At 41.8% G+C, this 20,997-nt stretch overlaps 1 protein-coding gene across 2 annotated transcripts in view; it reads left to right on the top strand.

The window, feature by feature from the left end:
* The first annotated feature begins 10,470 nt into the window (after window positions 1–10,470).
* The window catches only part of psd2 (pleckstrin and Sec7 domain containing 2), a 36,773-nt gene continuing 26,246 nt past the window's right edge, over window positions 10,471–20,997 (top strand). The window contains exons 1-3 of one of the 2 annotated variants that reach the window (XM_039615515.1): window positions 10,471–10,679; window positions 18,707–19,274; window positions 19,947–20,696. In XM_039615515.1, coding sequence (XP_039471449.1) covers window positions 18,787–19,274; window positions 19,947–20,696 — 1,238 coding nt within the window. In that variant the 5' untranslated portion in view covers window positions 10,471–10,679; window positions 18,707–18,786. The remainder of the gene's footprint in view (window positions 10,680–18,706; window positions 19,275–19,946; window positions 20,697–20,997) is intronic. The other variant, XM_031751411.2, reaches the window with a different exon arrangement.

Below are 20,997 nucleotides of genomic sequence, written 5' to 3'. Positions count from 1 at the left end.
GGCTGAATGTATATGAGATGACACAACACACCTGCAGTTTTAATCCTGGTGTGAGCAACAGCTGAAATTTGTTATAACACATCAGTTATAAAAATGGCTTTAATAAAACTAGCGTGTTACTGTGAATTTATTTTTAATTTTTTTTAAAATCTGCATTAAAATCGCAATATTTTTATTTACAAATAAGGCAGGAAATGGTTTGCTTTGTTTAGCTCAGTGGAATGGACCCCAAATCCCCACAACAGCTACCATTGCGCAAAGTGAAACCGCAACTGCCATCAGTCAATACTGCTGAGTTTCCACCAAAAGTGATACCAGACACCTGTTTGTCTACCTCTCAGTGTGTTTCTCCCTCTCTCCTGTTTTTTCCTTTTCCTTGAAATCTTGCTCACGCCATTTCTTCTAATCAGTGGCCACACCTCTCAGTTTGCATTAACAGGAATTATTTTGTATTAGGAGCTGATTTCCAATAAGGAAAACTTACTCTTTCCTTTATCTGTCACCTTCTTACCTTTTCTAGGCAAATGACATTGGCTTTTGCTGCCGTGATGCCAGGTCTCTCTTGGAAATGACGGACTTTAGCCACAAATGGCAGTGGCTAAAATCCCCGACGTTATTTACAATAGGCGCAAATGAATGAATGACTGGAGGTTTGAATTCACTCTGAGAGTAATACACGTGCGCCCACACTGAGTGGTGTTGATGCATGAGCAGCTCCCTCTGCTGGAGCAATGCGAAATAACAAGTCAAGTCAATGAAAGGACCATGTGACTGCAAGCTGGGGGGAGAGAATAAATGAGAGCATGCTTTTAATCATACTACAAAATATATGTTTAGTGTGTGATTATCCTTATTGGGTATATAGATCCGTTTTGAACAACATAAATATAGTATGTGGTAGATGCATTACCTCACTATATTGAAATAATGCAAAAAAACAAAAAACAAAGAAACAATAAAAGCACATTGTAATTAAAAGGATATTTTAATATAAATTTTTGATTTTTATATAATATAAATGGACACAAAATTAGAGACACAAAGCTGAAATGGTTTCGACACATGCAGAGAAGGGATAGTGGATATACTGGACAAAGGATGTTGAAGCTGCCAGGCAGGAAAGACCACAGAGAAGATTCATGGATATAGTGAAAGACGACCTGCAGAGGGCTGGTGTGACAGAGGAGGGTGACAGGGTGAGGTGCTGGGCGACCTGCTGGTGTGACCCCTAAAGAGAACAGCAGAAAGAAGAAATTCTAAAATTCAACTGGATTGTGACATTTCTAATTTTTTGATGGATAATAAAGAGACTAACCTAAAAGCTGTGTGCTTGGTTTAAAAGGATGAACATTAGTGGAGTCTCAGTTGAGTTGGGGCAGTTTGTATTACCAACCAGGGCACTGGATCAGCAATCATTAGCATGATATACACTGAAGTAGTCTGTGTGGGTTTGTGCCCAATTGTACTTTCATACATATAAATCTCATTGATTTAGAGTGTATGCTGTCGCCAGACCTCACCATCCTGCAGTTGGCACCTCTTTTTTCTTGGTTGAATGCTGTTCAAAGCTTCTGTTCAGTTCAGTTCAGTTCAGTTCATTTTTATTTCAAACATATACATTCACCAACATTTCATAAACTCATTCCATGCAGTTGTTTGAAAAGGAGTAGGCTGAAGTATATACTTATTTAGCCCTACCCCCTCAGGTTTACATCCTCATCATCTAAATTTGAACAACAAAACGTTTACAATGCCTTCAACTTAGAACATAATAACATCACAAAAAAAAAAAAAAAAAAATTGTCATGTTCAACAAGAAAATCAAGAAAATAAACATCTCTAGGTTAATAATTGCTCATATTGAACTTGGTGCAAATTGCTAAATACATCTACATTTGAACTATAAAAGAAGAACATGAAGGTCAAGGTGTGATAAAGGAGCTTATTTTAACACTGGGTCATATCCTTCGCAGGTTTTTCTGGCCCTGTTAGGCGATTAACAGCATTTCCTTGACCTTTAACCCCTAAAATCGAATATGGACGCTAAGATAAGCAGAGACACCCAACAAGTCTGCTGAGACCATATCTGCATAATCTGTCTTGTTCTGCTTTTCATATGTATTTTTTTTCCCACAAGAACTGGGATCTCATGTGATACCAGCAGTTTACATTTCCCATCATGCTTTTTTTTTTTATCTGGGTGATTTTTAATAGCAAAACATTTGGTACTGCAACATATCCCCCCTCAGCTGCTCCATGTTTAATGCATGGGCTGACGCAGAGGTTGTGCATTAGCATGGATTCACATGAGAGACGTGTGCGGCTAAACCGACCGCAAAGAAATATTGCTTTAGTCCCCAGCGTCTTTTAACTGGCAGAAGCGACTGTGATGAAGCTCACACTGCTGAGTGTTGGCCATAACGTGCTACCAGCGCTGTATGTTGACTTTTTTTAATGCTTCATTTGAAAAACTTAACATTATTACATGCACAGGCTGAATTTTTCATGTACATGCAGCAATGAAGCTTATGCTGTGGATACTAGTTCATGTTCCACATTTTAATACAAAAAATAAAAAAAATACCAGGCTTTACATGGATTAAAAATGAAACCCCGTTTTAATCACGAGTATTATAGGCAGAGCTGCTTTGCTGATTACATGGTGTGGCTGTATCAACACGAAGAAGCAGCTTAAACAGTTAAAACAGCTTTAATTACCTTGGAGGGGAAAACTGTAAACGCAAATTGCTTATGTTATCATTACCTTATAGTGCTGCTAGCAAACAGCTACTGATCTGCACATCCACCAATGTAAATCCCTCTCTTTTTCCCTTTTTGGTCTCCACCACTTCTTGTGTGGGTAAAGAAATGTCCTCTTCAGCTGTTTACAATGATTTATAATAGCTGTAAACTAAGTCTGTGTGTGTGCTGTGTGGTGCTGGGAAGGTAGGCTGGTGTGCAATAGGTTCATCTAAATCTATTTGCCACTGCTGACAGGACCTGTGAGAGGAAACAAAACAGTTGAATGACACTAAAATGATCTCGACGCCTTTCCTATGACACATACTCATGGAGTCTGTGGTGAACAGAAAATAGTTGCATACCAGATAAGGTAATATTGTATCTTTAAGAGGAACAGGTCTCTCTTGTAAATGAGACATTAGGTCACAATGGGACTATCTGTATAAATAAAGGTTAAAATCAAACCATCTCAACCTTGTCTTTGTCTCCAAAAACATAGCATCTTCAGCTCGGCCTCCTGTCTGTTTGTCATTGCCACCATCTCAAACCATCCATCATAGCAGGTCTCACTACCTTCTTGTAAACCTTCCCTTTCACTCTTGTTCTTGTCCTTCAGTCCCCTGACTCCTGCCTGTGTGCTCTTCTTCACTCCTCTTGAGCACTACCCATTGTTTTGGATGGTTAGGTATTTAAACTCATAAGGTTTTAATTCTTTGCATACGAGTTAGCAAGGCGGTTAGCATTTGTCTCAGAAACAATATGCTAGGTCATCACAGGACGACACCTGGGCCTGAGACTGTCCAGTTGTCCTCTGGTTCCAAAGACATCCATATTTACAGCTTGACACATAGGGGCAGAGTGTGGCACTGTTGTCATGGTGATCGGTCTGTCGGTTGACCTGGCTGCCCAGCAGGCTCGTAGTTCATACACACATGCGTGCGCGCACACGCACACAGACACACACTAAGTGTTGCTACTACACATGGCACATTCTGTCATCATGTTGGCAGGGCCGTCAGTGTTTCCCTTGTTCGTTTGGCTGGCTGTCTTTCTCTCACACTCTCTTTCTCACACACACACACACACTCAGACACAGACACAGACACACACACACACACACACACAAACCCAAATAAATACAGATCGGCTTTGTCCATAAATAAACATGGAAGTTTACTTTTTTTGTTCATTTCTCCTGGGAATGCTCATTGAGAATCGTTGCCATTTTCATTTTAGTGATAGATTTATACATCATCTCTCTCTCTCTCTCTCTGACACACACACACACACACACGCATACACACACACACACACAGAGTATCATTTTCCTTACTTTCATCCTTCGGCTCACGAGGACAAGTGGTCACAGGTGGAAGTGACTGATGCTGAAAAATGAGGACCCTTCCCAGCTCTATTTGCACTCCTGTCTCTCGGAGGAAAGTGTGTCTATGTAACCTGCTTTTTCATGCCTGTGGATATAATGACCCAGATGAGAGACACAGACACACACAGACACACAATGACATTTGCACAGATACACACCACAAGTGCTGACATGCGGTGTCCCCCCTCCTTTTCAGAGGTAATGAATGCTGATGAGGTAGTCAAGGGAATCACTGGAGTCCGACACAAAGGCGTACGGTTTAATAATGATGTCCAATGAGGAGGTAAGTATGCAGCTTCTTTGTTTTTTCTTCTTCTGCTGAATCTGTTACAAAGATAAATGCGCAGTGCAAGGCCTTTGTGTTACTGATGTTTGCCCATTGCTAGAGCTCTTTTCCCAAGTGTAATAAATTCACGCAAAACACTTGCTCCTTGTGTTTTTTCTTTTTGTAAACGCCAACCAGCACGTGAATTGTCTTGTAAGGCATTGAAGAATGGGTTTGAAATTCATTCTGAAATTTAAAAACCCTATTTTGCACAACAGCATAGTCATAGCAAGTAATATATGTGCATCCAAAGGGCAAATAAAAGCCCCAATGCTAATTCCTTTTACCTCTGTTTTGGGCTCCATTGACTATCGTATCAACTTCCTTCAAATCCATCTTTATTTATAAAATAAAAACAATGAATACAATTTAAAATGAATTCCAAAATGGACATGCAACGAGTATAAATATGCAAAACCAGGAGTAATGTGCTCACACGTGTCCCTGTGCAGCAGCATCCTGGACCATTTGTAAATGTGATAGCGAGGTCCGATCAATACCAACATAAGGTGCACTACAATAACAAATGCTTGTAAAACTCTCTTTAAGTCACAATAAAGATAAAATGGATTAACTCTAGAGAATACATTTTTACCCAAAGGTTAGTAACAACTTGTTTGACACATGTTGCAAGAGGACCCAAGTCAGAAAGATGGACACCTTGGGCCACTTGGCCCAAAAATAATGACCTCATTAGAATTTAAAAGAGTCAGAACCAGCCGTGCTCTGATGCCCTGAGGCATCCTAACATCAGTGCTGTGGGGTTGGGTTCAATACGATTCAGTGGAAAGTCAGCTGACTGTCATCTGCAGTGTGTTTTATTAATAACAGAGCTCAGTTAATACTAAAAAGAAGAGGCCTGAGGATGAATCCTTGAGCTAAGGGTGGCCAATGATGAATGACATTTACCATGAGAAACGGGAAAACTTCTGTCAGACAGTTTCAACTTGAGCCACTCCAAGGCAGTGCTTCTAATCCCAACATGCTGTTCTAAATGGGAAATTAAAACATTGTGATCTACTGTGTCAAAAGCTGCTGTGAAATGCAAAAGCACAAGTATGACAGAGTCCCCAAAGCCAATGGTTAATAAAATACCAATAAAAACATTCAAAAGTGCAGACTCTGTGCTGTGATTTGCTTTAAAACCTGACTGAAATACCTCAGAAGTATTGGGAGTGTTTAAAAAAGGCTGCAGCTGTAAGATCTCAACTTTTTCCAAAATTTTAGAAATGAAAAGGAAGCTTGAAATAGGTCTGAAACTGCACAACAATCAGACATTGTACATCATCTTAATTCAGGCTGCTGCTCATAAGCCTTTGAATATAAGGTCCAATAGTGCCCCAAATGTCTTTAAAAAAAAAAAAGTGGGAGGATATAATTGGGAGAGCCTGATCTAACAATAGTAACAATTTTCCTCAGTTATGATAAAGACACTTGTTCAAAATGGCTAAAAACTGCAGGAGTGATAATAAAGGAAGCATAGTAAGAAGGATGTAAGATATGTGCTCTACCAGGTAAAATCTTGTCAACAAAGAAATGTAAAAATAGCTTCTGTATAGTTGAACTGAGGAGAGTTAAGAACAGAATTTTCAATGCTAAATAATACATAGGACCTATAGTTGATAATGCTCGAAAAATATACAGATTTCTGGTTCTTTATTATATTTACTCCAACCATCTTTTTAGATAAGTGTCTTATTATCATAAGGCACTTGTAGCTTGCCTTTTTTCCCCATTTATATTCTGCTTTTTTACACTGTCTTGGAGCAGCAGTATGTCTGTCCTAGCTTTGCTAAATGTTGGCATTCTTCCTTTTGGTGCAGTGTATCAGGAAAACTGAAACAAAACAGCAGAACTGAAGCCAAAGAGCCCCCTCTCCCCGCTGCTAAAGCATGTGATGCTCATAAATACATATTCACATAGAAATACACATGAAATGGTCACTTTCACACATTTAATGCTTTGTGATTTATTATGATTCACTGTTACAACGGTAGATTATAGTGAATTTAACTGAAATCAGTTAATTGAAATCAGCTAAATAAGTGTAAATATATAGAATATATAGAATTAAATTGAAACATTATCAGAGATTTACTAAGCATTAGCAGTAAAACCAGGAACTTTATTTAAAAAAAATAATATATACCTGGGAATCCCACAGGCCAGTGGGAGCCACAAAGAGGCCGCTAGGAGAGCTGCAACCACCAAATACCCACAAAGAGTAAGGCAAGTCCTGAGGAGTCAGCTGAATGGTAAGAACAAGGTCCGGGCTATCAACACCTACGCCCTGCCGGTGATCACATGCCCTGCTGGGATAATAAACTGGTCAAAGGAGGACTTCAAGACAAGGAAGCTCCTGAGCATGCATGGAGGGTTTCACCCCAAATCCAGCACCCTGAGACTGGTACGCTAAGTGTAAGGAAGGGGGGCCGAGGACTAGTGAGTGTCATAACCTTAAGCTCCCAGGCCTCTGGTAGAGGACCCGAGCTTGAAGGGTAAAGACTGCCCACTGTCTATATATATATATATATATATATATTTTTTAAATAACTCTTCCCATTTATCCGCATCAGTGAATCTGTGTGTACACTCGTATTAATTTAATATCAGTTATCACAGATGCACACATGCGTTTACACTCCAGCACACTGTGCTATGAAGTCCTGCAATCAAAGAGCCACACCATGTGCACACACATACTGTGATGTGTGTGCACCATATATATGTGCCCACAGTGGTTCCTGCTTGTGTGTGTGTGGTGTGTGTGTGAGTGCTCCCCAGCTGTCTCGCAGAGCTCCCTGTTGTTTGGCCTGACATGGCAGATGGAGCTGGCGCTGTAAACTCTCGGATCAATGCTTATTTGGAAGATTTCTGTATCTAATTCCACCAAAGTCAGCAGCACTGCATCTTCTGATGTGTGTGTGTATATGTGTGTTTGCATACCCTAGGGTGCTTGAATTTGCGCCCATGTGTGTGCATGCTTGCATCTCCATCTTCCTAATGAGTTGTATATGTGAGCATGTGTGGAGGAATGCTGCAGGAAGTCCTGGTGTGTGTGGATGCAGAGCATCAGTGTGTATCTCGGTGGCCTACACACACACACACACACACACACACACACACACACACACACACACACACACACACACACACACACACACACACACACACACACACACACACACACACACAAACATACAGAGCTAAGAGTCATACAGCAGGGGCTAAAGACAGACACACACAGACAGACATCATCAGTCTCTCTCGCACCTCCCCCTTGCTTTGATTATACCCACAATGTTATTACTTGAGCAGACCAGCATTAGCTTATTGATTTATCTCCCCCAAACCTGCACACACTCACACACTCACACTCACACACACATGCACACACATTCAACATGCCAGCACACCTTGTGATTGCACATTTGGGCACCCATGTGTATGCATGATGGAACAAACGCATAAACATACTCTGACACCACAGCCGTGCACATTAACACACTCATATGCACCATTACAGGAGACCACCCGCTCCAACAAACCAAAACGCAAGCTGTTAGCTTCCCCCCCTCACCAGTTACCTCCCCGCCTCCCTCCCATCGTCACATCAGGGATTTCCAGCGCTCCCGACACGTTGCCGGCATCGCGGCCCTGCAGATGTCACTTAGCTGCAGACACACCTCTTCATTTCTCCATTCCGCCAGCCGTCCGCCTCTCCTGGGACATAGAGGAGGGACCGAGCGGAGAGCACTGAGTGCATGTGTGGGTGTGCAAGTGTGTGTTTGTGTGGCTACAGAGGGGGAGGGGAAAGGATCTGGGCAGGTTAATGAATTAGTAATTAGGATTGACATTGCGTCTGCAGTGGGTTTCCCCCAAAACTATTTCACCTCTCTCTCTCTCTCGTGCCTCTTTCTTTCTGGTCATCTGTGCATCCTCTGAACTCTCTTTGTCATCTTCACACCCCACCTCCCCTTGTTCTCCTCCTCTCTTCATCCTTCTCCTCTACCTGCCTAGCTGTGGGCTTCCCCTCTCTAACCTTCTCCTCCCCTTGTCTTCAAACACACACCAGGCTCTTTTGTTCTGTCCACACCATCATCTCTTTTGCTTTATGCTTCTCTCTCTCTCTCTTCTTCTTCTTCTTCTTAATTCTCCCTCTGCCGCTTCATCACCCTTTTCACTCGCTCTCCTCCTTCTTCAGTCTCCTTCTAATGCGCTATTGATCTCTGGGATATTACTAAGTCTTCACAGTCTGTGCAGATGTTACTTTAAAACTTGGCACTCCTGGACATTTGAAAGGGCGTGCTTCAGAGTCCTGAAGTACCAACATTGGAAGATTTGGCACCAGCCAGTGCAGAGCCATATGAATGATTGGATGCTACTGCTGTGCTTCTGTTCATGACCTTGAGGTTCTTTAGTATGAAGGTACTGTCAAAGCAGAGCACTGTACAAAGGCAGTTCTGATGGTCTGAGCTGCCTCCTGATTGAATTTAGTTGTGCTTGTGAAGTGAAAGAGAAAGGAGAGAAAAATGGTGTCAGGCATATGCTGTTACAGGGTGAAAATATCCTCTCTGTTTTGTCAAGGGCAGAGGGGGAACAGAAGCTAATTTGCACTATATGCTGAGAGATAACATTAAATGCTTACCTGTTAGTAGGACCAAGAATGATAACACTTTTGTGTTAAATCCTCTGCAATCCAATTGATCATGTGTGGCTCAGAGAAGGCACCATCAGCAGCCTGACAGCACAATCACAGTTCCATACCATGGTGTGTCTATCAGTCTGAAAAAGAAAATTAGACTCCCTGGCAATTTCTCATTTTGACAAATGCAAATGTGCACATACACATGAATATTAATATCGGGCGGGGCAAAAGCATGTGCATGGTATTAATGGAAATTTAAGGTGTTGTAGAAAGTGTTTATCTGACACTGTGTGCTCATTCCTTAAAACCAGTGGTCGTGTTTAGCGGTTCAGTTGGGATTATTACTTTACTCGATGGGCTTTAATCATAGTTTTGACAGAGGAGGTAGGAGCACAAACAGCATTAGAAAAAAAGTGGGACTGACAAAGATCAACACAAAGCACTCGACCTGCTGTTACTGATGATTAACCCTGAAAACAACTTCTGACAGAACTCAAGGCTAACCACAGGTCAAAGGTCAAGACAGTGGTCCGTTGTGATAAAAAAAAAAAAAAAAATTACAAGTAGAATTTTCCATCATCAGTTGCACAATACAAGAACATTAGGATGTTCACTTTCATTTATGTGTGGTAGGCTACAGTATGTTCTGGCATGATTACACTGAACTGTTTCATGTAACATGGTTCACTGTGGGTCAAGCAGGCTATTGACTGTTTCATAGGTCATGTTTTCCCTTTTCAGGCATCCTGTTGAATTCCTCTTAAAACCAAACTTCAGCATGACCAATGCACCATCCAAGATATGACAGCTGCAGGACTTTAGACCTTGGACAACACCATCTGAATGTCTGTAAATCATCTGCATGCTCTCTTTTTCTGGCCAGTTCCCAAACTTTTCTATTCACACCATCTATTCTTAATTGTAATATCTGGTAGGGCGGGGAGTGGGGGAGTAAAGCCATCCAAGATCCCAGGACCTTAGTGTGGGAAAGGTTTGACCACCTTTGAGCACTCTATAGCTCAAACACCACCGGTCCAGCTGCAACTAAGCTCCAGGTCTCCAGGTTATCATCAGTGGTCAAAGAGGAGAAGCACTTATGTCAACACAACTGTCGGCGCTAATCTTCACTGCGGGCTGCAGTGTTTGATATCAACAGGCCATCGACACACGTCTCGTTCACACCGCGCTCTAGCCACGGGAGAGTGATGGTACTCCCGAGCGGTCCGAGGAGCGGGTTTAGAGTTTCTCAGCTGCCACTCAAAGCACGCATAAGCTCCACACGGAGGAGGAGACGGGCAGGACGCCTCCGTTCATCCGTCCATTCATCAGAATTAATCCGGACCTCCCGCTTTCCCCTAGCAGCCTGAGCAGAGGCGCGAGACGACACCACGAGCTGCTTCGGTTGGACGTCAACGTCGGTCGCGCGAGCGAGAAGGGGGGGCAGCTGAGGAAGGGAGAGAAAAAAGAGCCCGTCTGTCAGTGTGTGGCGTGTGGATGTAGGGGAAGAGAGGGGGAGAGAGGACCAGTGCCGCCGCGCAACTCCCAGCATATTTCAGCATCCGACTGGACGCATTTCACCGGTGAGTGAAGACACGACACGTTTATTTTTAAGACAAACGGTTAAAGTGTGAAGATATTAACCTAGTGTGACTGTGTTAGCGCTTTCACCGCTGTTTAACCGGCGGGTCTTGCGAAGCCCATGCTGGGTGACCGTTTAGTTTATTAGCGAGAGGGGCATTTCTCACAGAGGCTGTCTTTAGCTTTCCTGTTTTTCTTGCTAATGTGGGAGCAAAAATGCTCACGCGGGGCTGCAAGCCTCCTCGCGCCGGCAAGCTTAAGGAGAGCCGTGTTTGAGGAGCTAATGTAGGCTGTGAGATACGCACCGTGCGGGCCGTGGGATTTTACGGAGGTGTGTGCGTGTCTGTGTGTTTGTGTCCCCCGAGAGGAGGCAGAGAAAAGCGTTTCCTCTGCTTTTTAAAGAGGACAAGTCGGTCTTGAAACGCGACCAAGGCACTATTTTGGAGGAAAAGAAAGACACCGGCCTCAATTGAGCTTGAACCGTGTCTCCCAGCCATCCTGTTGTCATGGTTACTGGCTCGAGGAGGCTGGGAGAACATGGTTGTCTCGCGCTGTGGTCTCTCGCTCTCTCTCTCTCCTTCGCACACACACACATACACACGCGCGCGCACACACTGGTAGAAACAATAAGCCTCGTCTGTCTGGTGTTTGTTTATGTCTTTTTAAGTGCATTGGGGGGGGGACTCGCTTGAAAAAATAACACTGGGCCAAACCTCTCAAATCAAGTGTATCCTATACATACAGGGGCAAAGGTGAGCTGTATCCATGAGACATGTACCTTGAAGAACACCATACTTACTCTAAATTATTTCCATAATGTCCAAATACAGGAATATTACAGACACAGTGCAAAGACACTGCTGTGTCTTTGCTTCTTCGGGATGTGGGAGGCTCCTTTTTTAACAGGTGTTTGATAGCCGCTTATTTTTTATCCCCAAAAGCAAAGTCGCTATTATCTTAATTATAGCCATTTACATGTCTAGTCTAGATCCATTGTAATTCATTCCCCCGATACAACTGTGGGCTCTTCCCAGGCAAACGTGTTGCTCGCTCTCCAGTGTATTCATTTCATACTCAAGGTGTCAGACATCCAGACACACTAGCACAGCAGCTCCACACCAAACTGTCACCTCTTGTTGTCTTTTTCTTCTTTTTAAATCATCCCACTAATGACTTTATTAACAGATGTGGAAAAAACACAAAAAATTTTATGCATTCAGACCGTTGTTGTGTAAATATAGGGTTTCAGATATTAAACATATACGAAACACACTGAAATTCCAATATGACGGCAACCTATGGTAGCACTTCATAGCACAGCCTGCGACTTATGGTGTAATATCTCAACACTTACTATGCAAATCTTCAGAATTATCGCTAGGTACGGTGGAATAAGGGTAACAATTTGAGTTCTTAAAGGACATAAGAAACAAATTATATTGTAAGCAATTTGAAGTAGTGAGTAACACCATGGTATTTTAGAGGAAAAGACAAACAATATTTACACATCTTGCGCTGTAATTACTCAGTACTTTTAGGGACGGTATTACTGAGTAGCCTAACCTCTTCTTACATAGTAGTTACAAAGTATATTTAAGGTTGTGCAATTCAAATGAGCTATTTTAAATTCAAAGCTTTAATGTAATTATTCATATTAAAAGATTCAAGGATAAATAATTCAAATTCACTGTCCCCAAATAATACATAATTACAATGTAAAATGGGGAGCTTGGGCTAATCAGTAACACAGCCCCTAAAATCTGTGGATATATATTTTTTTTCAATCCTTGAAAATTTGTTACCACCATTATTCTATAAACTATATTCTATACCTTCTGTTAAGTATGTTTAAGTACTGAATATAACAGCCTAAATTCAGAAATATTACACAATAGATTTAAGGAATTTACTCCATAGTATGTGTATTACGAATGTTTCCAAATCTACACTTTTCAAAATCACTCACATGTCACAAAGGTCTGTTATGCTTGCCTGTGTGTGCATAATAATGAGTGAATTTGTATGAGAAGGTGAAAGCACCCGGGGGAATAGGCCCAAAACAAGATAAATCACCACATTATTGTAAGCATGTATTTAGATGTAAGCAGTTAGAGTGACAAAATGTGAACGGACAGTTGACCTTGACTGCACAGAAGTGACATATTGGGGTGATTTCAGGGAGCTGCCTGACTGTTACGCTCCACTGGGCTGGTCTAGCAAGTTTTAGGCTCTGTGGTAATGCTGGTGTGACTTGCAGCACAGGCATGAATGCTAAGAAAATAGCCCTGGACTACTTCCAAGTCCACATTTTCCTGCCTGCTTTCCCATCCTCAGCTTATAAGCAGGAAATGATGACATTATTTTCTTCCTCTCTGCATCTGTGCTTGTAGCACAACAGCATTTTTGAAAGGTGACTCTGTGCTGTGTGTGCATGTATGAGGATAGGCTGCAGGGCCAGTGCTGCACCCAGCCTACATATTATGAACAGGGTCAGTAGGTCATTTATAGTATAGGACTAGTCTTTCTGAGCATGTCTTACTGATAGTATAAGAGAGGAGAAGGGAAGAACAGGGGAGGTTTGCCTTCTCTGTTCTTAGTATGCAGATCTAATATCATCTGTCAATGTTCAGCTGGCAGCTTCATGAATTAATTTTGATTACTAATTAGCTTGTAGAAAGTATTTAGAAGGCTGTCCTGGTGGTCTTAATGCTGCTCTGCGGTAGATTTTCTATTGAAAGCTAAAATAAAACTGCTGTACTGTTCCTTTTACATGTATAGCAACAGCTTATTTATTATGATTGTATAATTTACATTTTAGAAAAATAGGGTGATCAACTTGATGTCAACTACTGTGGTGAAACACCAGCATTGCATCCTTCACACCACTTGATAGTATTGTGGTGCTGCCTTTTAGTAAGAAATGCTCACGGTGGCACGCAGCACAAACAAAAGAGCTGCATACAGATGCTTCTATATTAAATGAACGGGGGCAGCACTGCAAACGTAATGAGGTCAGGCAAAAGTATCAATTGATGGCCTGCTCCAGCATCTAAAATCAGTGAAAGGTGGTGTAATGATGCCCAACAGAGGTATCTACAGCCAGGGAAGTGCTTCCATAAAGATTTACTAGATAGAGAGATAGCTAGACAGAGATTAATGGATTAAGACGATTAAGTCTTCATAGAGCAGAACACAGTTAAGGCTAGTACAATACTTATATCATATTGAAAACCAGTATCCTGATTTTCTTTCCTATTGTGTCACTCTGTCATTTGTTAAACTCCCAGAGAATCCTGGGTAATCCTCTCCACTGCATCACATTATATTCAGTGACTGCCAATGAAATCTGGCCAGAGTGCAACACCACTTGAGGAGTCCTGTGCTTATAGGCACAAAAGTATCCTGTTTTTATGTATTTAAAGCGTAAGAGAAACCAATTTTATACTTAAAGATCAGGTTAGCCTGTTAATATAACTGTATAATGTCTTTGATTGTGGACAAGGACTGTTAAGTCTGAGAAAATGGAAGCTATGGAGTTTGAAAGGCACTGTACATAAAGTCTATGCAAGCATTCAAAATGTCCAAATGGGAATTCATGCATTATTTCAGACTGTCTTCTCACTGGGGTTGAGTTGTATGTTAACATTAGCCAGCCGACCACTGTGAGTACAGGAAGCAGTGTTTGCTAATTTGTCTGCCAAAGTGTGTGCAGCACAGACTCCCCAGACTCTCAAATTTGGTATTATTTTTGCTATAGCCTTTAAATAACCAGTAGGACAAAATGAGTAAAATTAGGGACACCTAACAAAATCTATCAATTTAGTAAATATAAAATTAGTGAGACACAGGAAAGAAGACTTAAGTCCCACCTACACATAAAGTGATTCACTTGTTCCAAATCGCTTTTCAATTATTGATCAGTTTGCAAGAGGATATTCCAAGCCCCCTTTGTGTAGGTAATGTATTTGTATGGTAATGTATCTCATATGTCATTCACCAGTATTGCTTTAATTCCTCGCTTCAAAGGTGAGAAGACTTTAATTTGTGACCCTTGACTTTACATCGGTTATTTTGCCTGTTGTTAATACACATGGTTGCATTTTATTGACATTATAACAGCACTTATTCGTACATTGGCAGGTTCCCATGGTGCTACATTCATACATCATGAGAATCTCCATCAAAGCAGTCTGTCAGTATCTTTGTCCAACTCTCTGATCTTGCTCAACACAACAACAAAGAAGGGAACCCTTGGACGACCACTAAATTAGAAAAATAGAACAAAAAAGGCACAAATATTAGCCAATCGAGTGGACTAGTCTATCACTGAGCTAACACAACAGAGAGACAGACAACCATTCACACTTGCAGTCACTCTTGTAGCCAATTTTGAACAACCAGTTACAGTATAACCAGATTAAAAAACTACTGTGTATAGCTCTTAAAAATGAAATTGATTATACTAATATTGTTAGTAATTTGTTCAGATATTAAATAAATGGGAGTTTGTTTTAAAAACACAAGTCGATGTGTCAGTGTCTGTGTTTAATGTGATCTTGGGTGTGTCAGAATTATGCCATGTTTTCAGTCACAAAGGCTTCCCCTTTTCAATTAAAAGTTAGCACGTGCACGATTTAAGTTAGATAAATATTGAACCTGAGGATCTAAAGCAGCCACATCTTCACTACCACTGTGAGCTTTGTGCTCCTGTAAGATCTTCTCAGCACTTTCCTTTTCACTCTTATTATCTCAGTAGTTGCTTCTCTGCTGTTTATAGAGACCAGTCATGCTTATCACCAGAGACTCCCATTGGACTGCAGCTCTGTGTCTCAGGGATCAATAAATCACACCACGGTGTATGTCTATGTGCAGTCTTTGCAGTGTGTGTGTGTGTCACAGAAGCACATGCAGACAGATAGAGAGATATAAAAGGCACAAGAGGGAAGAAAAGATCTATTTAATGGCAACTTGGTCTTTTATCCATCATTCTCACTGGATTGGTGGGTTATATGTCTAGGCGATGGCATGGTTTTAGATGTGTGTGCTCATGTTTGCGCGTTGGTCACATGATTGGCAGGTTGTCTGATCACAATTAAAGGAAATTGATAACGGTTAAGAGCCCTAGTGTTCTGCTGACAAAAGTGGAATGCATGCATCCATCCTGATAGCCATTGTATATGTTGAGACACAAAGACTCAGAGACACACAGACACACACATGCCCCATCTGATAACCGCCCCCCCAACACACACGCGCACACACACACCCTGTCTCTCTCTCATTGGCTGTGTTTTCTTCATCTGTCCATGTGGGGTGTCTGAGCACATCTGCTCTGTCTCTCCTCAGCAGCCGGATTCATAGTGCTGCTCACTTCCACTATCCTTCTTCCCTCCACCCCCTCCTTTGGATAAGACCCATTTACCTCAATTACTGCAAAATGAGTGGCAGAGAGTGCGGAGTTAGACTGTGAGATAGCAGAAAGCATAATGGTGAACAGATGAGGAAGACAGAGTGGGAGAAAAACAGAACACCGGAGACATGCAGAGAGGGAGAGACGGAGAATTCCCACTTCTCGTGTCTGGTTTCATAACCGCTCACTGCTTCCATTTATGGAAATGTTTCACTGCTTTATTTGTGCGTCTGTGTGTGTGCGTGTGTGCATTTCACTGCTTAATAATATGTGCAAATTCCACTTTGTGGAGCAGCATAAATACATGCAAATTGTTCATATGCCTCATACTCATACATGAATATGGAATCCATAAAGCCCCGTTGGAAATGTGAGCACCCGAGTTTGGGAATATTCAAGCTCATTATAGTAGAGATTGGTCAGCAAATTCTCATCAAAAAATGTGTTGGGGCCTAAGAAGCTTTTAGATTCATTACTAGTTTGTGAGATAGACTTTTCATAGTGTGCTGTAATGAAGTTTTTAATGTCTTGTTTTTGAAAACTATGATGTTTTCATGGATGGAACTCTGAAACGATCTGGTGACTTATGAATAATGCAAACCACTCCCATAATCCTTCTAGTAAAAGACAAAAAAACAAAGGAAAAGGAGTTGGCCAGTCACCGATGGTGTACTCAGAAAGACTTTGTTCAGAAATCTGTTGGTCCTTTGAGATCATCGCAGCAGCAGTCAGCGAGAGGATGAGGATTAGAGGAGGCTACAGTAGCAGAGACACAGTGCCTGCTTGTGCCTGTGTTGTGTTTTGTTCTGTTTTTAAAACTTTACCTGCATTTCTTGCTGCGACACAAGACTGTCTTCGCCTTTTTAGAATGAAATGCGACAAGCAAGATGCACTCTTATTTGTGTCTTTTAAATGTGTCTACAATAACACTACCACAGTGAGAGCTCCAGCTTGTATTTGTGTGACAACATGTAAGTCAGAGAAGTTCAACTGTAGTAAGGGGGGAGTGATTTGTATGAGGCTCTCCATAAATTCATCATCCTTTTGCAACACTGATGAAACAGTTTCTGGGCCTGTGGTGTCCTCATGCTCAGGGGGTAAGCCAAAGCACTTCCAACATCATACTTGTAGATACAAATTTGGCTCACTATCTAGCCTGCCATAAATTTGTCCTCTCTGCTATGGTTCAGTTTTTTTTCTGCACAGTTTGGCAGACAATCTTTCCCCTGAGAAACCAGAATCCAGATATGGATGTTGATTTCGGCCTAACAGGACCCTTACCTACATCTGCATGCCATCAGAGGAAGGTATGAATTCCACTAAATATTTTACTGCAGTTGTGCTGCAATTCCCAAGCTGTGGATGATTCAGCAAAGCAGAGAACCAGTAGAGCATGAGCAGACAGACAGGGCTGCTTCCTGGCTGCCCTTTTTATGATACTGACACGTAGCACAACATAGCAATAAAAACATAATCAAATATTCTTGATCTTGGAAACAGCATTTGGCCCAAAAAATAGCTGTTCTGGAGCTGTTCAGTATGATACAAACTCCCTCAGTTGATGAAGCTTATCCAGCTTTCATGTCATAGATGTTCATGTTTCAGTCGTTGAATCTTAAAGACCGAGCTTTGAAGTTGCTCGACTTTATGTGAAACTAAAAATCCAAAGCCTAAACAAACTTACTTTCAATGAGAGAAAGACAATCAATATGAGAAGCTGGAACCAAATAAGCTTTGCTTAACAGTGACTAAGAAACGATTCATCATTCATTAATTATTCATTTTTCTCTTAGTCACTATTTCACACCATCATTTCATCGAATCTCAAAAAAGATAAATGTATATTTTTTATGCTCACTAAGTCTCTCTCTATATAATTTATATAAGAAAAATACATCAACAGCTGCATTATTCAACATTTTACAACCTGAACTGTTTCTGAGAGCTGCTCATTAGTATTTGCCCTGAAACTCCTGAGAGGTGAATATAAACAGAGGGCTAACAGATCAGCAGCCGACCTTTACAATACATGTACAGAGTTCTATGATGCACTGTGTGTAAGCCATCATCAGTGATGAACCTAACACTATGCTATCAGAACATCTGATTGTTTTTTTAATAAAAATTGTTTTCCTAAGTCTTGACAATCAGTGGACAAAAAAAAAAAAAAAAAAAATCAATCAATTAGCCCCTGACCCTAACATAGGATTAGGATTAGGGCCTAGAGGATGTGATTGGGGTTGTTGCCGTTGATGACTTGGACCTCACAGGGTTAAGTGCAGTGAAGGCAGGCATCTCCATGGAGATCAAGAGGAGCTAGTATTATAAGGAATCTGCAGAGAATCTCTGTGCCTGCCTGTGTTCCTCTGCCGTTCGTCGCCCTCCTTTCAGAGCTGTTTTGGGATCATCTGCTGCAGAGGACATAATGTTCCAACATATACTGTATGTCTCTCTCCAACACTGGCTTGCACACCTAAAAACACACGTATGCACAGCTGCTGCTTTGTCAAGAGTGACCTCTATGACTTGCAGAGGAAAGCACAGAGGTCATATAAGAAATAATCAAATGACTGCTCTGGTTCATGGTGGTCTTTCTTTCTTTTCTTCTTTTCCCTGCAGAGGATACATCCAGATTTAAGGTTTAATCTGCATCTTCTGTCTAAGTGGAGAGTCACCCCTCCCCTGCAGGGAAGGGCACCATGACCCAGGAGGGGCAGGCTCTGCCCTCTCCCACCCCACCAGAGAACCCAGTGGAGCCCAGTACAAGCACCACCACTGACCCACCCAAAGAGACACATGACAAGACAGATGAGGACAAGGTGGATGCTGGGGCAAAGGATGAGACAGAGGAAGGAAAACAAGAAGAAGACGTCAGGGAAAGTGAGGAGGGGGAAACACAGAGAGAAGTAGAAGGGATGGTGGAAGTAGAAGGTAATAGAAGAGAAGGTGAGTTGAAAGAGGAGTGTGAAGATGGGGCCGGGGATGAGCATCAGCTGACAGAAGGAGAGGCGGAGGGGGAGAGGGAAGGGACGAAGGGGGGAGGATGTATAAATATGGAGGAAAGCTTAACGGGGGAGGAGACAACACATGAGGCAGAGGAGATGAAAGAGGAAGAGGAGGGGAAGGAAAATGAAGAAATTCACCCATGCACAGAAGAGGAGGCAACTAATTCTCAACAAGCTGGCCGGTTAGTGGACAAAATTGTATTTGTACCACTTTACCTGTCAGAGCAAGCAAGTATCATATTGCCTGTTAATTTGCATTACTAAAAAGACAAACACAGCTTCCTCAACCTTATATTTTTATAATAACCTAAGAGTGTCACTTTTTGGTCATGTTTTTTGCTCTTTGTGATTTGAATATTTTTTATGTTAAATAGTTTTATCTCTGTGGTTCCCTTTGTACATAATTAGCCTAATGTGCTTTACTCATATTTTACAAAATAAATAGTCAACAAGTCTCAACTAAAGGAGCTGAAAAAATGGAAGAAAAATATTTAAAGAGCTAAGGGACACAGCAACCATTTCTCAGCTCCCCAACTGTCCCAGAAAGACATTAGTGGAGGGCAGTCTGTAAAAAGCTCAACATGTGGAAGAAAAATGTGCCTGCTAATTAGCAGATTCTTATATGACAAGCAAACACTGCTCAGAATGATAAAGACATACTGAAAGCAAAGTACATCTAACCTTTTCTTTTAAAAAAAGGAATGAAATAGCGATGCTTTTGTCAATGTGTTCCCAGATGTTCGTATTGTAGTAAATAGCACAGTGTTTTTAGATGAACAAGATGACTGATCTTTTTTGCATATCCATTTTCATGCGTGTAGGCCACATGTTTTCTTTTCTTCCTGTTGATATAGATTGGCAAACGGTATAGCTGGGAATGACGATGAAGATGAAGCAGGTGAAGAGGACGAGGGGGGAGATGAGGGGGCAATACAAACACACTTGGACACTTTCAGCTCTAATTTTGAGACAACTGTAGAACAGGCTGACACCGAAGTGGAGGAAGAGGAGGAGGAGGAAGAAGAAGAGGTCCAAAAAGAAGGTGATGGCAGAGAAAACCAGGACAGTTTCAGCTCAGCTTTTGAACAGATTGTCGAGCAGGTCGATGTTCAGGATGAAGAGGAGGAAGATGAGAGAGAGTTGGAGGAGGAGAGGGAGAAAAGTAGGGTGGACAACAAAGATGGATTCAGCTCCACATTTGAGCGCATCGTGGAGTCTGCCCTGCTCAGGGGTGGGACATGCTACAGCAGCCTGGACTCTCTGGATGTTCTGTCACTAACAGATGAGACAGACAGCTGTGTTAGCTTTGAGGCACCACTGACACCGCTCATCCAACAGAGGGCACTGTTACAAGGTCCTGAACCTCTGGAGCTGGAGTTGGCAACAGTTCAGGAGCAAGAAGGGGCTGAGGTTGGACCAGATGCCCCAGGGCCTGAACTCGGAGCTGGGGACAGTGCTGGGGCAGTGGCTGGAGTAGGAGGAAGCCCGCTGAGGACCACCATACCTGGGAGCAGGTCAGAGTTTGTGTTGAGCCAGCCTGGACGCTGGGCCATTCCTAATGGCTATCACACAGATTGCCAGGGAGACATGATTAACTCTGTCAGGTAAGTTTTACTTTAGTTCTATGTGTGGACTAAATAACATTATTCTAAAGGGATGATATTGGTTTAAAAAGTAAATATGGCAATCCTGAGAAAATATGGTGTAATACACTAAAGAATTTATATAAAATGAGGATGTTTTTGCATGTTGGTTGAGTAATTTTACATTTTCAATGTTAAACACAGTTTAATTAATATTTAAATGACTGATGACAGCTTCCAGGATATGTGGTTATTGAAGCCTTGTGCAGATGTCTTACTCAAGTGTAATTAACTTAATGTGACCTTGGCTTAACCAGTAGGT

This window comes from Oreochromis aureus, linkage group 2 (genome assembly GCF_013358895.1).
Source record: "Oreochromis aureus strain Israel breed Guangdong linkage group 2, ZZ_aureus, whole genome shotgun sequence".
Classification (NCBI taxonomy): domain Eukaryota; kingdom Metazoa; phylum Chordata; class Actinopteri; order Cichliformes; family Cichlidae; genus Oreochromis; species Oreochromis aureus.
This window is presented reverse-complemented; position numbering and strand designations above follow the sequence as displayed.